The sequence below is a fragment of the Xenopus tropicalis genome, chromosome 7 (assembly GCF_000004195.4).
Source record: "Xenopus tropicalis strain Nigerian chromosome 7, UCB_Xtro_10.0, whole genome shotgun sequence".
Lineage (NCBI taxonomy): Eukaryota > Metazoa > Chordata > Amphibia > Anura > Pipidae > Xenopus > Xenopus tropicalis.
In genome coordinates, this window is record NC_030683.2 from 67,764,063 (window position 1) to 67,776,764 (window position 12,702).

Below are 12,702 nucleotides of genomic sequence, written 5' to 3' on the forward strand. Positions count from 1 at the left end.
ATCTTGGTTCCACTATGTTCATAATAGCCAATACATTCAGATTTTCTTTAGAAGGATAACTCTGGTCCAGCTGATGTTGTTTATTGTAAAGTAAACTGTTGCAGGAAATATAATTTTTAACATGTCTTACTGTTACACAGTATACCACAAGAAAGAGCCTTTTCGAAATAGCCTGGGAGCAAATGAAGCATTTTTCTGTGAAAGCACTGGGCCATGTATTTCCACCTTTTTTTTCCAATTCCCCTTCCAATGCTTGTGACAACATTAACAAATACTTGACTTAATACCTAAGGAACCAAAAAAAAAAAGATCAATCCTAAAATCCGATATTCGGAAAATCAGTCTAACTTGAAGCCTGCTGCTGTAGTGAGTTTGTCTGCTTGAGCAGGGTACAGTTTGCACATCAGGTATTTGTAATACTGTATCTGTGTCCTCAGTATACTTTGTTTTGATAAAACAGTGCTATCTAATAATTGATGCTCTGCATTAGCTTCAGCATTGCTTTAATGTTGTTTTGCTTTGTGAAGTAAATAATGAGCAACATACTTTTTTAGTATACTCTGCATTGCCATATTATATAACATTTTGTCAGATAGTATGTTTGACTGCACTACTAGTACATTGCATGATGACTTTAGAGTTTCCTGGGCAGATCTGACCTGAATCAACCATGTCTTATCCATTTAAATTTATAGGGAAACAGGGACAATTCACACATGCTATTACACATCTAGTAGCTTAACATGTTTTTTGTTTTGCATGCCACTTTAAATTGTAGGGCTATTGCATGCTGTCTTACCTTTAAAAGAATGCTCTGTCTTATTTATTGCTATAAGCTAGAGTTAAAATCAGCCTCTGTAGAACAACCAAAGGTATATATGCATTATATATGTCTTTTGGTATATGTGTCTCAAGGTTATAAGTCTAAAACTTTTAATATCTCAGTTAGTACTTTTACATCAGTTCATTTTTAGATCCACCATTTCGTTTGTGACCACACAGGGAACCCTGGGTTTGCTGTTTGCTGCTAGCAGCCATTAATTACAATGTCCTGCAGTCTGTCACAGCATGCAATTTGAGGGTGCAGTCTGGGCATCTCTTCATGAATGTATAGAAAGAACTAATGACCTTTTTTTGGAGAAAGATGGTCTTGCTAATATCAGTGCCATGGAACAGTTTATAGTAAAATGTAGCTGTCAGAGTCATGTCAACAATCACAGTAATTATAACATTGCCAGAATATTAACAATACCTATGGATACTGGAATTAAAGCATAGTGTGAATGATGAACATGAGAGAAATAAACTATTCTCATCTGGTTAAACTACTACCATGTAAAATATCATGGTGGTGATAACTTGAGTTATCATAGAATTTTCTAATAAGATTGTACAACTCATGAGAAAGGGAAACATCTTTTACTCCTAATATTAAAAATACAGAGACTGCAAAAAGCTGTTAGATAATTTTTCAATGTCTCTCAGGTTTAGGATAGATGGTAATACATGGCTATTTCCTATTAGTGCAATCTGAAATCTTGTTTATTCCTGGGCAGGCACTTTATGTGGCAAACTGTAATTATATCTTGGGGCCCAGACAGAAGCAAAAATGTGTTTATTAGTAAATGTTTATTTTTTAGCGCTAATACTAAAATGTAAGCAGCTTATCAATGCAATTTGTTTTTGTTCTTAGCTACAACCTTCATTATATATATCTTTTATATGTTAGTAGCTTTCTACAATAGATATTCCATGCACTAATTAAGTTTCAACAAGAAAAGCAAAGCTCCTTTGCTTTTATCACTTTACAATCAGCAGGTTGTTCACCCTTTATCATAAACATGCAAAAAAAAAGTTTAATATTGATTTAGTATAAGTAATAGAACACTTCTGAACTTTGTAAGAATTAATAAGAGACTTACGAGAGGTGTAATTTACATACACCTGGGATCATCACTCAGAGATGCATCTGTCTGAGTTTTATAATCTTGGGCCGTGGAGTGATTGTGGCATCTTCCAATTTAGCCAGTGAGACATGGACAACACTAATAAAACTCTTTGTACCATAGCCCTTACATAGCCCTTCCAAGATAAGTAATGTTAGTCTTGCTGTGGTAAATGCCTCAGTATATCAATTAAATGCACATCCTTTTGTTCATCAGCGTAATACTCAGCAATAAAATGCTTGCTAATTATAAAAAACTGATGTTATTCCTTCATAATAAAAATGTCTCTTTGCCTGGTTAGTAAATAATATCCACAATTAAGATCTTTAATTTAGAGAGATTTGTTTATATAATTCTACATATGCAAATATTGTAGGAAAGTATAAAATCTCATATATATACATACATATACATGCAGAATACTATTACTTGCAATGTCCGCTGATATTTTAGCCTTCCCATAATAGAATTGTTTTGATCTTTCTAAAAAGCCTTTCCTCTTACAACCCCTGAGCCTCTTCTGGTTTTGACCTCACCCCGCTGCCTGACAGCCAATAGAACTCAGCAGGGAGTGCTTCTTTCCTGGCTCCCTCCATCCAATCACAGCTTTCCATTGGATCGTTACATCATGGAGTTCCGCTTGGCAGAGAGGTGGGAAATTCTGGATGACTCCATCCTAGGCAGTGACACAGAAATCCTAGCAAAGGAACTATCCCAGGTAGAACAGTAATCTTAATTTCTCTGTAACATTTAAGATTTCAGAGACTGAAGTGTTTAAGTAATGTAAAATATAGTCCTTTCTTTACAAAACTGCTCTCCTTTATAGTGCTTGAAAAAAAGAAAGTAGTTTAAAAAAATTGTCATGCCAGATATTCAAAGCTATTTTAGCAGGGCTTAAATGTATAACAATACAGTGACTATTTTTGTAAATGTATCACTAAAACTTCATATTGGAACAATATTTGAAAAACTGAAATGGAATCCTTCTTAGGCAGTGGCTACGGCCAGTTACATGGCTTCTGGTTGAAAGGGGGAAAAGACTTACTATATTATTATACGATATAAATAATTTCTTTAAAACTGCCTTCAATGCTTTTCAGTTTACTAAATAACAGTTTTATTTTATTTCTAATAATTAACTCATAATTACATCAGATTTTGAATTACATTTCATAATGTTTCCATTCCATTTACCAAGACTCCCCTTTTTGATAAATTAGTGGTTCAGTACAGATTTTTTTTCTTCTTGTAATTTCAACTAGCTTCTATAGAGTAATTAAAAAGGCTATAATCTAATTTTAATAAGCCGCAACTAGATAATTCCTATGTAAATCTGGCTTATGTTATGTATATGCTACCCTCCCTACCACCCTACAAATATAAAGCTTATATTAGATTATATTGGATTTAACCAACCCAATATAGACTATATTTGCAATTAAACCAAAATCAGCTGTATTGTTTTATCTGTATTCTAATCCTTATGTTGGTCTGGATGCAAGTTTGCATCTGTCCATTGTATTTGTAGGCTGAAAATGCATTGTTCATTCTCTCTTCCCAGGACACTTGGTATGAATTCCGTGTACTGGCAGTCATGCAGGATCTGATCAGTGAGCCCAGTAACATTGCTGGAGTGTCTAGCTCAGGTATCTGTACTCTCACACTCAGAACTTTCCTTTTTTAACACTGACTAGAAATGTGGCAGGAATTTTTTTTCTTAAATACAATTCCAGTTCCTTGTATTTATAAGACCCACTTGAAGATTTCTTCATAAATCGGCACCCTTGAAAAAGTTTCCTCATTTATGTTTGCTTGTTTGGGTATCATAAAATGGCCTTCAGCGTGTATTTCTTGAAAAATGCTTCCTTTGTGATTGAACCAAACCACTTGTGGTTCATATTGGCTCAATAAAGTACTCAGTAAGGAAAGACTGATCTTGAATGAAGAACAGAGGATGTAGCCCATCTAAACATTGTGATAGGTAAACTGGTTTTCAGGCCATATGGACTGAAGATAGCTTCTGCTACTTCTTCATTTCTCAGTAAACTACATCTTGGTGAGGAGCCAAGTGATACCCTTTATTAGGGACCAATTTACAAAGATCTGCTGTGGTAAACTTGAAAATATTTTGAAACAAGAATTGCTTTGCCATGCTTATTATATAATTTAGGATATAGAACTGTATATATGGTGACTTCAGTAACAGTGCCAGACATTATTTGTCCTTTATGAATATATTTGGCTTTACCACTGTGCCCTCTGGTGGTCAAAAGAGTGCCTTTCTTATTCCTCAACCATTATTCAACAAAATCCAGGATATATATGTAAATAATACTTAATAATTATAATAATAATAATAATAGTTTGAGCCTTTTTTTTAACTGAAACTATAGAAAGAGATGGGGCCAACCAACGTAATGCAATAACTCAACTTTTGCTGGCAACATTTATATTAATAATAATAATATTTTATTATAAATCATGTCAATTTATAATAAAATAATGTCATACAAAGACATTTGTGGAACTGATATTACTGAATACTCATCTACAGCAGTGAGGACTGTCAGTTTCTGTAATTCAGTTATCTCATCTGTGGTATACACTTTACTTAGAAAGAAGTCCTTAAATGATTTTTTTTTTCCAAAAAAGACAAGATCTGTTTTACCTCTGATGCAAAACATCTGAAGCAAAAGTGTGTGCAATATTTTTGACCAACTCTTTAAAAACAAAAGGCAACAAGTTGAGTTGTTGCTAATAAGTCATTTGCAGCTTTTATTGATGATTTAAAAGAAAAAGGGGGTTCAGGAACTAACCTTACAACTGCAAAGACATTGCTGTTAGGGTTGAAAATCAATTAAACTATATGGCTACTTGCTCCATTTTCTAGTTTACCATGTCATGTGTGAATGTCCACATACTGTAAGACCTTCCAGTTTCTACTGTTGGTCATGTTATAGTTCTCATTTTTAGTGTGGCATGCTAACAGAGGTTAAAGCCAGGAATCACTGTTTATACACATACTTTATATTATATCTCATTAATGGGTATACTTACAAAATGTCAAATTTAATGAATTTTATTCACTAGCAGCATGCCATTAGCAATTCACTAAAACAGGAGAATGACATTTTTTGGCATATATATTGACTACGGCTGGAGAATTGCTACTGTAAAGATACAGCACATAATTTAGCATCTCTACTTGGACAGATACTGCATCCTCTGCTCTAATATCCCACATCAGTTCATTAGCATTATTACCTATTACAGTTGTATGAGGAAAATGCGCTGATGTGAGTATTTACACTAGGACATTTCAGCACATTACACTTGCAATGGGTAATTAGAATTTTAAATAAATATGCAAAAAAAAAAAAGCCTGACATATTGATGCAAACTTTGTCTGAAGTGGCTTTTATGGGTGCTGACAATTCTTTTGGTCTCTCTGCAGATGTCTTCCCATCTCCTGATCTGAGTGAAGAGGGCTTTGCTCGGCCAGTGCTTGCTGGGATTGTTGCAACCATTTGTTTTCTAGCTGCTGCCATCTTGTTTAGCACACTGGCTGCCTGTGTAGTAAATAGGCAGCGCAAGCGGAAGATGAAAAGGAAAAAAGGTAATAATTAAGCTCATATAATGTTCTGTAACTTAACCTAAACATTGTTGAAGTGTTGTAATTAATGGTCACTATTAGTGATGAGCGAATCTGTCCCGTTTTGCTTTGCCCAAAAATTCGTGAAACGGCAGAAAAATTCATGAAACAGCGTAAAATCCACAAAACACATTTGTATTTATTTACAAACACCAAAATTATCCCCTAGCACAGTGCTGTCCAACTGGTGGCCCGCGGACCCCTCTGTGTGGACCCCACCTGTCTGGCTGCTGTGACTGCTTACCTTTTTATAAACTTTAAATGGTATCAGTGCTAAGATTAACTGACCCCCTGCATTACATTATTCACACCTCAGATTTAGGCTTTAAGCCCTTGTATTGTTTAAACATGTAATCCCCTGCTTTGTTTACACCTTTCAGTCCCTGCATTGTTCACACCTCAGGCTCAGACTGTAAAGCGCCCACATTGTTTACCTGTTCACATATGGATTTAAGGGTATGTCTTAATATGACATAATATCATTCTTTTATATATGAATGAAGGCTGATATTCCTACAGTGAGCACCAACCATTTGGGTTTTTGCTGCACTACCACCATTAATGTGGCGATGGTCTTAAACGCTCTTGTGATAACATGGGTGTGGTTTGAAGTGGGTGTGGTTTAAACAAAAACCTGCAATTTTGCAGGGGAGTGTAGTCTTTTTATATCCAGTGTAAATCTGTGTGTAATCAACAATCACTGATACATTACTTAGAGTACCCTTCCCTGAGTCATTCATGAAGAACATAAATAAAAGTGAGCCCAATGCAGAACCCTGTGGAGCCCCACTTCATCATAAAAAGCAAATTTGTCTGACATGACCGGTCCTTCATAAAGCCATGCTGATTACTGCTCAAAATGTGATTATCTTGAACATAATTTTAAATGTATGATATCTTTCAAATATCTTGCCCACTACAGATGTCAAATGTACAGGCCTATAATTGCCAGGCTGAGATTGTAATCCTTTTTAAAATTTTGAATTACTTAACCTTTCGTACAGTCCATAGGTACCATACCAGATTAAATTGACTCTGAGAAAATCAGAAATATTGGCTGGTATAAAACTGAACTAAGCTCTCTCAGTACCCGAGGGTGTATTCCATCTGGCTGTGGTGCCTTGTTCACGTTAAATTTGAGTAAACCTTATAAGTTGAGCCATCTGTACCCCTACTGAGTGGGTCTTGAAACTCTCTTTCCAATTTTTTCTGAAATTTATGATCTTTGTTGCCCCAATGTAAATTTATTTTTTTCAACAAACAATAAATGGGATAATATTATGGTCATTATTTCCAATGGATTGTACTACTTGCACATTTGCTATACGTTCTAGATCCAGATAAAATTGTGTATAAACTTGTTCTCATAAACTGTTCTTGTTCCCATTAACTGCCTCTTTAAAGGAAAAAGAAAGTCAAAGTCACTTGGGGGTGCCAAAATGTTAGGCACCCCCAAGTGACATTGACCACCTACCTTTTACCCCGGGCTGGTGCCCCTGTGAGGATGGAACAGCACCAGCCCGGGGTAGCTGCCGGCGCTTCCTTCTTCCTGATTTGCTGCGCGCGCATGCGCAGTAGAGTGAAAAGCCGAACTTAAACATTAAAGTCGGCTTTTCACTGTACTGCGCATGCGCCCACCGCTGGCATTTCAGCAACGGAAGCAGGAAGGAGGAAGCGATCCGCTCCAGGTACCCTGGGCTGGTGCTGTTTTCTCCTAACAGGGGCACCAGCCCGGGGTACGAGGTAAGCGGTTAAAGTCACTTGGGGGTGCCTAACATTTTGGCACCCCCAAGTGATTTTGCCTTTCGTTTTCCTTTAACTGTAGAGTCAGTATTCAACTGAATTAAAAAATATAGTTAAATATTGTTAGAGTTGCTTAAATTGCTTACCATTGAATAATAAATATAAATTTACCTTTGTCAATTCTGTTGCATGTCTTAAATTATGCTATGCTTACATATTTCAGTTTGTGTGCATTGCTTGAGCACAGTGTTTTTTTTTACAGTATCTCATTCCTGTCCTACAGATCCACCTCTTTCCATTACGCATTGTCGCAAAAGTATGGAGTCTCCGTAAGTACCTTGTAACAAGCACTGTGTCACAAGCACTTATATAGCCTATTGTCTTACCTATTAAATGAGAAGGAAAGGTAAAAACTAAGTAAGCTTTATCAGAAAGGTCTATGTAAATACAGCCATAAGCACTCACAGAAAAGCTTAACTGAGTCCTCTATCAAAATAAACACCGGATTTATTGTCTTCTTTTGTGTATACATGTACTTTGGTATCTCACTTACCTCTCTCAGAAAAATACTTCATTCCTGGGGCAAGAGTCGTGTATGCCATCTCACAGGCGATTTACATTCTAGCCGGTGGGATGGCATTTTGGGGAGATTAGTTGTCAGTGACAAGGGAGATTTGTCGTGCGGCGACTAATCTCCCCGTCTGTCACAGCCCTAAAGCTTTCTGCAGAATAACTAGCTTGCACTAATGTGGCTGATCTATTGGCAGTAAAATGTCAAAATGACTTTCCTTCTCCTTTAAAGGGGATCTAAAGCCCACACCTTCCATTTTCAAAAGTGTTGTGGTTAAATTTAGGTGGCAAAAAGAATTTAATTAGTCGTGGAAAAGTATGTAAAGAGTGTCATTTTTCTATGCTTTTATCAAACTAACACCCCTGTTTAAGACCGAATTCTACATTCTGCTATGCATGGAGAAAAAATGTTTTTAATTAAATTCAATTTAATTTTGAGATTTTATAACAATGAGATGGTTGCTTTGAATCTGTTTAATACTGATGAAAACATTGGAAGTCACGTTTGCAAGTAACTATGCCATAAATGTGAGAAGTGACTGGACTATAATCTGTCTGTCAATGTATACACAAATCAGATTTCTAACAGAAAATGCATGATACCTGTATTCTCAGAAACAAATTTGATGTTCACTCCAGAAATGTAAATTTGAAACGTTAAGTGAGTCATTTTTATTCTAGAATAGATTTTTTTACATTTCACTAGAAAACAAAGGAATTCAGTTAGAAGGGTATTTTTACCTTTCCATCCAATGTATACCTGGATGATTACTGGGTCCTACCCTGTGACTTTAGAGGATATCCACCCAAACCAGTTGAGTTTTTACAAATCCAACAAAGAAAGGGCTAAATCATCTCTTAACTTACAAGGAGTCTTTTTCTTTATTGCTACTGTTTATAATAATCAGATGTATATGGGTATGTTGCATAGACTCTACCAAAGGTAATTATTTCCTGACATACTGGAAAATTACAATTTAACCCTTTTACTGCCAGCCATTTTGGTCAAAGCGGAACTTGTATTGCCAGACAGTTTTTGAACATGTTGCACTCTTTCAATTTAGGGGCCTTTCCTTGGGTGGACTTTTAGTTTACCCAGGAAACATATATATTGTTTTTTTCAGGACATTTTTTCTGTAATTCCAATTCTGTAACAAGATATAGGCTTCTAAATGTCTAAAAAATGAAAAAACAAAACACATTTTCCATAATATAAACACATATACCATATGCAAAAATAATTTTATGCACGAAAATACAACTGATTTGGAAAGTCCCATGACTTCTGATCGTGCCAATACCAAATACTGTATATATAGTTTTATGGAGATTTCTCACTTGTATAGGTCAAAAACTCCCAGCAGTACACTACCAAATTTCCAAAACACAGCTCCAGAAAGCTGCATACTTTAGATTTCAAGGCCAAAACTTCCACTAACAGAAAGTTTATCCCAGAAATTTATACATTTTTTGAAGAACAGATTCTGGGGAATCCAGAATAGGTAGAACTGTCTGTCTACTCCAAACTACCAAGTTGCAATGCTTTCCTAAAGTTATTGGTTTTTATCAAAAATTTTTAATTTTTTGAAAAATCGCTTCAAAGCTTCCAGTCTATATTATCTTTTATCTCCTACAGGTCATAAAGTAACCAGAAAAAACATCCTAAATATGAAGGGCATGGGTCCACTGAACAGTTTGAGACCCAATATGTATAGGTTTACCTAAGCATGTGGCATGTAGGGGCCCCAATGTGTTGATACCCCCATATGATCTGTCATTTCTGTAATTTCAGCTCCTGCAAAATCAACACATTTACATCATTTTATGTGGGATAAAGCTACAAAAAAGTACGCTCACCCCAGAAATCCATATATTTCTGGAAAGTACACATTCTCCCGAATCTAAAATGGTTACCCATGTCTTTCTACTCCAAAGTACCGAGTTGCAAATATTTCCTAAATTTGGCAATTTTGATTACATTTCCAAAAATCCCCTCAAAGCTTCCACTTTGCAGCATGTTATCTCCCACATTGCATTAGGTACCAAGATAAAACACCCTAAATTTGAACGCCAGGGGTCCACTGAACAGTTGGATACACAATATGAATAGGTGTACCTAACTTTGTGTAATGTAGGGGCCCCAATGTGAACATACCCCATGCAAGGTATAATTTCTGTCATGACTTTTCTGAAAAACGCCTAAAAATGTTGCAATTTGCCACATTTATCTTACAACATTTCATACATACAATGACACATGACCCTAAATATGAATGCCAGAGGTCTAATGAACAGTTTGATGCCTAATATGCAAAGATATGTGGTGTACAGAGGCACCCAAATGAAAATAGTGCATATGCATTTTCTCAGCTGTCAAAATAAGCCCAATGACTGTGTATTATGTGCCGTAACTATACTGAAAAACCCAGAAACCCATATATTTTTTGGAAAGTACACATTCTGACAAATCCATCATGGGTAAAGAGCCCTTCCTACACCAATGTACCAATCTGCAAAGCTTTCCTCAAGTTAGTTGTTTCTATGACATTTCAGAAAATTGCCTAAAAATGTTGCAATTTGCCGCTTTTATCTCACACAATTTCTTGCATACAAAGGCAAATCACCTTAAATAGGAACACCAGAGGTCTACTAAACAATATTGATACCCAATATGCATAGCTATACCAAAGTCTGTGGTGGGAACTGACCCCAAAATGAAAATAGCGCATATGGATTTCTCGCCTGCCAATTCAGCTTTTGCTTACAGAGCCCCCTGTCAGCATATTATGTACCGTAACACCCCCTAACTATACAGAGACCCCCAGAAAACCATATATTTTTGAAAAGTACACATTCTGACAAATCCAACATGGGTAAAGAGTCCTTTCTACTCCAAAGTACCAATTTGCAAAGCTTTCCTAAAGTTAGTGGTTTTTATGATATTTCAGAAAATCGTCTAAAAATTTTGCAATTTGCCGCTTTTATCTCACACAATTTCTGTCTGTGGTGTGTACTGACCCCAAAATAGTGATTTCTCGCCTGCCAACTCAGCTTTTGCATACAGAGCCCCCTGGCAGCGTATTATGTGCCGTAACACCCCAAACTATACAGAGACCCCCAGAAAAACATTTTCGGAAAATACACATTGTGATTAATTCAAAATAGGTAAAGTTATTTTTCTACACCAAAGTACCACATGGCAAAGTGAAGTGGAAACAGATCAGGAACACTAATACAGAGATAAAAATGCAATAAAACCACAAAAATTGTGCAGATTAGTGAAACAGCAAAATATGTCACACAACAGCGTAATTAGTTGTCAGAATATCTGATCCAATAGTCAGGCTGTCAAAATAAACAGTTTTTACGAAAAAAACAAAGACAAAGGGGTAAAATAAATAAGTAAAAAAAAAAAAAGTGTTTGTATGTGTTTGTGTATACATGTGTGTACACATCAAGTTGTGTGATAGTGTGTAAGTGTGTTTAAAAGTGTGCTAAAGTGCGCAAAAAAAAACTGTTCTAATATGTGTGCTCTATGGGGCACATTTACTACTCCACAAACGTCCGAATGCATTTTTTTTCGTAATGATCAGCACATGACAGTGCCCCTGTCTTATTGCCCAGGGGGCTGTCATTGCTGAGAACTCTCGGCAGAAGCTGCACACGCCGCTTCTGCAGAGAGAAACCTAGATCTGCCAAACAACTTATGACATACATGGTTGGCAGATAACGCATATTTCTGCAATAATGTATGCCATATGTCGTTGGCAGGAAAAGTGTTAAAAAAACAAGTTTTTTTTTTCCCATGAACAGTTTACAGCCTAACTCCATGCAATCCAAGACACCAAATGTATTTATGTTGTGTACTTTTCTTTTACTTGAAAATGAATCCATAACATTTCTAACTAGCTTGGCCCCATGCCAAAAGGTCAGAAGCTTAAAGAACTGGCTGCCATAAACAGTTCCCAAGTGCATTAAAGTGAAATTTGTTGATAATGCACCTGCACATACAGTGAGGAACATAAGAATTTGAACACCCTACGATTTTGAAAGTTCTCCCAATTAGAAATCATGGAGCGGTCTGAAATTCACATTGTAGGTGCATTCCCACTGTGAGAGACAGCATTTTTTTTTAAAAAATCAAGAAATCAAATTGTATGATTTTTAAAAACAAATAAATTAGGTTGAGGAGACTGCCTCATTATGATTTTTAAAGAATGTATTTGTATTGCACTGCTGCACATAAGTATTTGAACACCTGGCAATCAGCAAGAATTCTGGCTCTCAAAGACCTGTTACTTTGCCTTTAAAAAGTCCACCTCTACTCCACTCAATCTAAATTAGTAGCACCTGTAGCTCTTTAAAGACACCTGTCAGTCAGACTCCAACTACTACTATGGGCAAGACCAAAGAGCTGTCAAAAGACACCAGAGACAAAATTGTGGACCTCCACAAGGCTGGAAAGGGCTACGGGGCAATTGCCAAGCAGCTTGGTGAAAATAGATCAACTGTTGGAGCAATTGTTAGAAAATGGAAGAGGCTAAAGATGACTGTCAGTTTACCTAGGACTGGGGCTCCATGCAAGATCTCACCTCGTGGGGTATCACTGATGATAAGAAAGGTGAGGAATCAGCCCAGAACTACAAGGAAGGAGCTGCTCAATGACATCAAGAGAGCTGGGACCACAGTTTCAAAGGTCATTATCAGTAGAACACTATGCGGTCATGGTTTCAAATCATGCATTGCACCTAAGGTTCCCCTGCTCAAGTCATCACATGTCCAGGCCCGTCT

At 36.4% G+C, this 12,702-nt stretch overlaps 1 protein-coding gene across 7 annotated transcripts in view; it reads left to right on the forward strand.

Moving 5' to 3' along the window:
* The window catches only part of igsf9b (immunoglobulin superfamily member 9B), an 82,481-nt gene that overhangs the window by 42,481 nt on the left and 27,298 nt on the right, over positions 1-12,702 (forward strand). For 4 of the 7 annotated variants that reach the window (XR_004223570.1, XM_031905796.1, XM_031905797.1 and 1 more), the window contains exons 14-17: positions 2,438-2,664; positions 3,508-3,592; positions 5,401-5,562; positions 7,604-7,670. Coding sequence is in view for 6 of the 7 variants with exons in the window: in XM_031905796.1 (XP_031761656.1) it covers positions 2,438-2,664; positions 3,508-3,592; positions 5,401-5,562; positions 7,604-7,670 (541 nt within the window). In the remaining variant the exon portion in view is untranslated. The remainder of the gene's footprint in view (positions 1-2,437; positions 2,665-3,507; positions 3,593-5,400; positions 5,563-7,603; positions 7,671-12,702) is intronic. The other 3 variants (XM_002937983.5, XM_004916008.4, XM_031905799.1) reach the window with 1 other exon arrangement.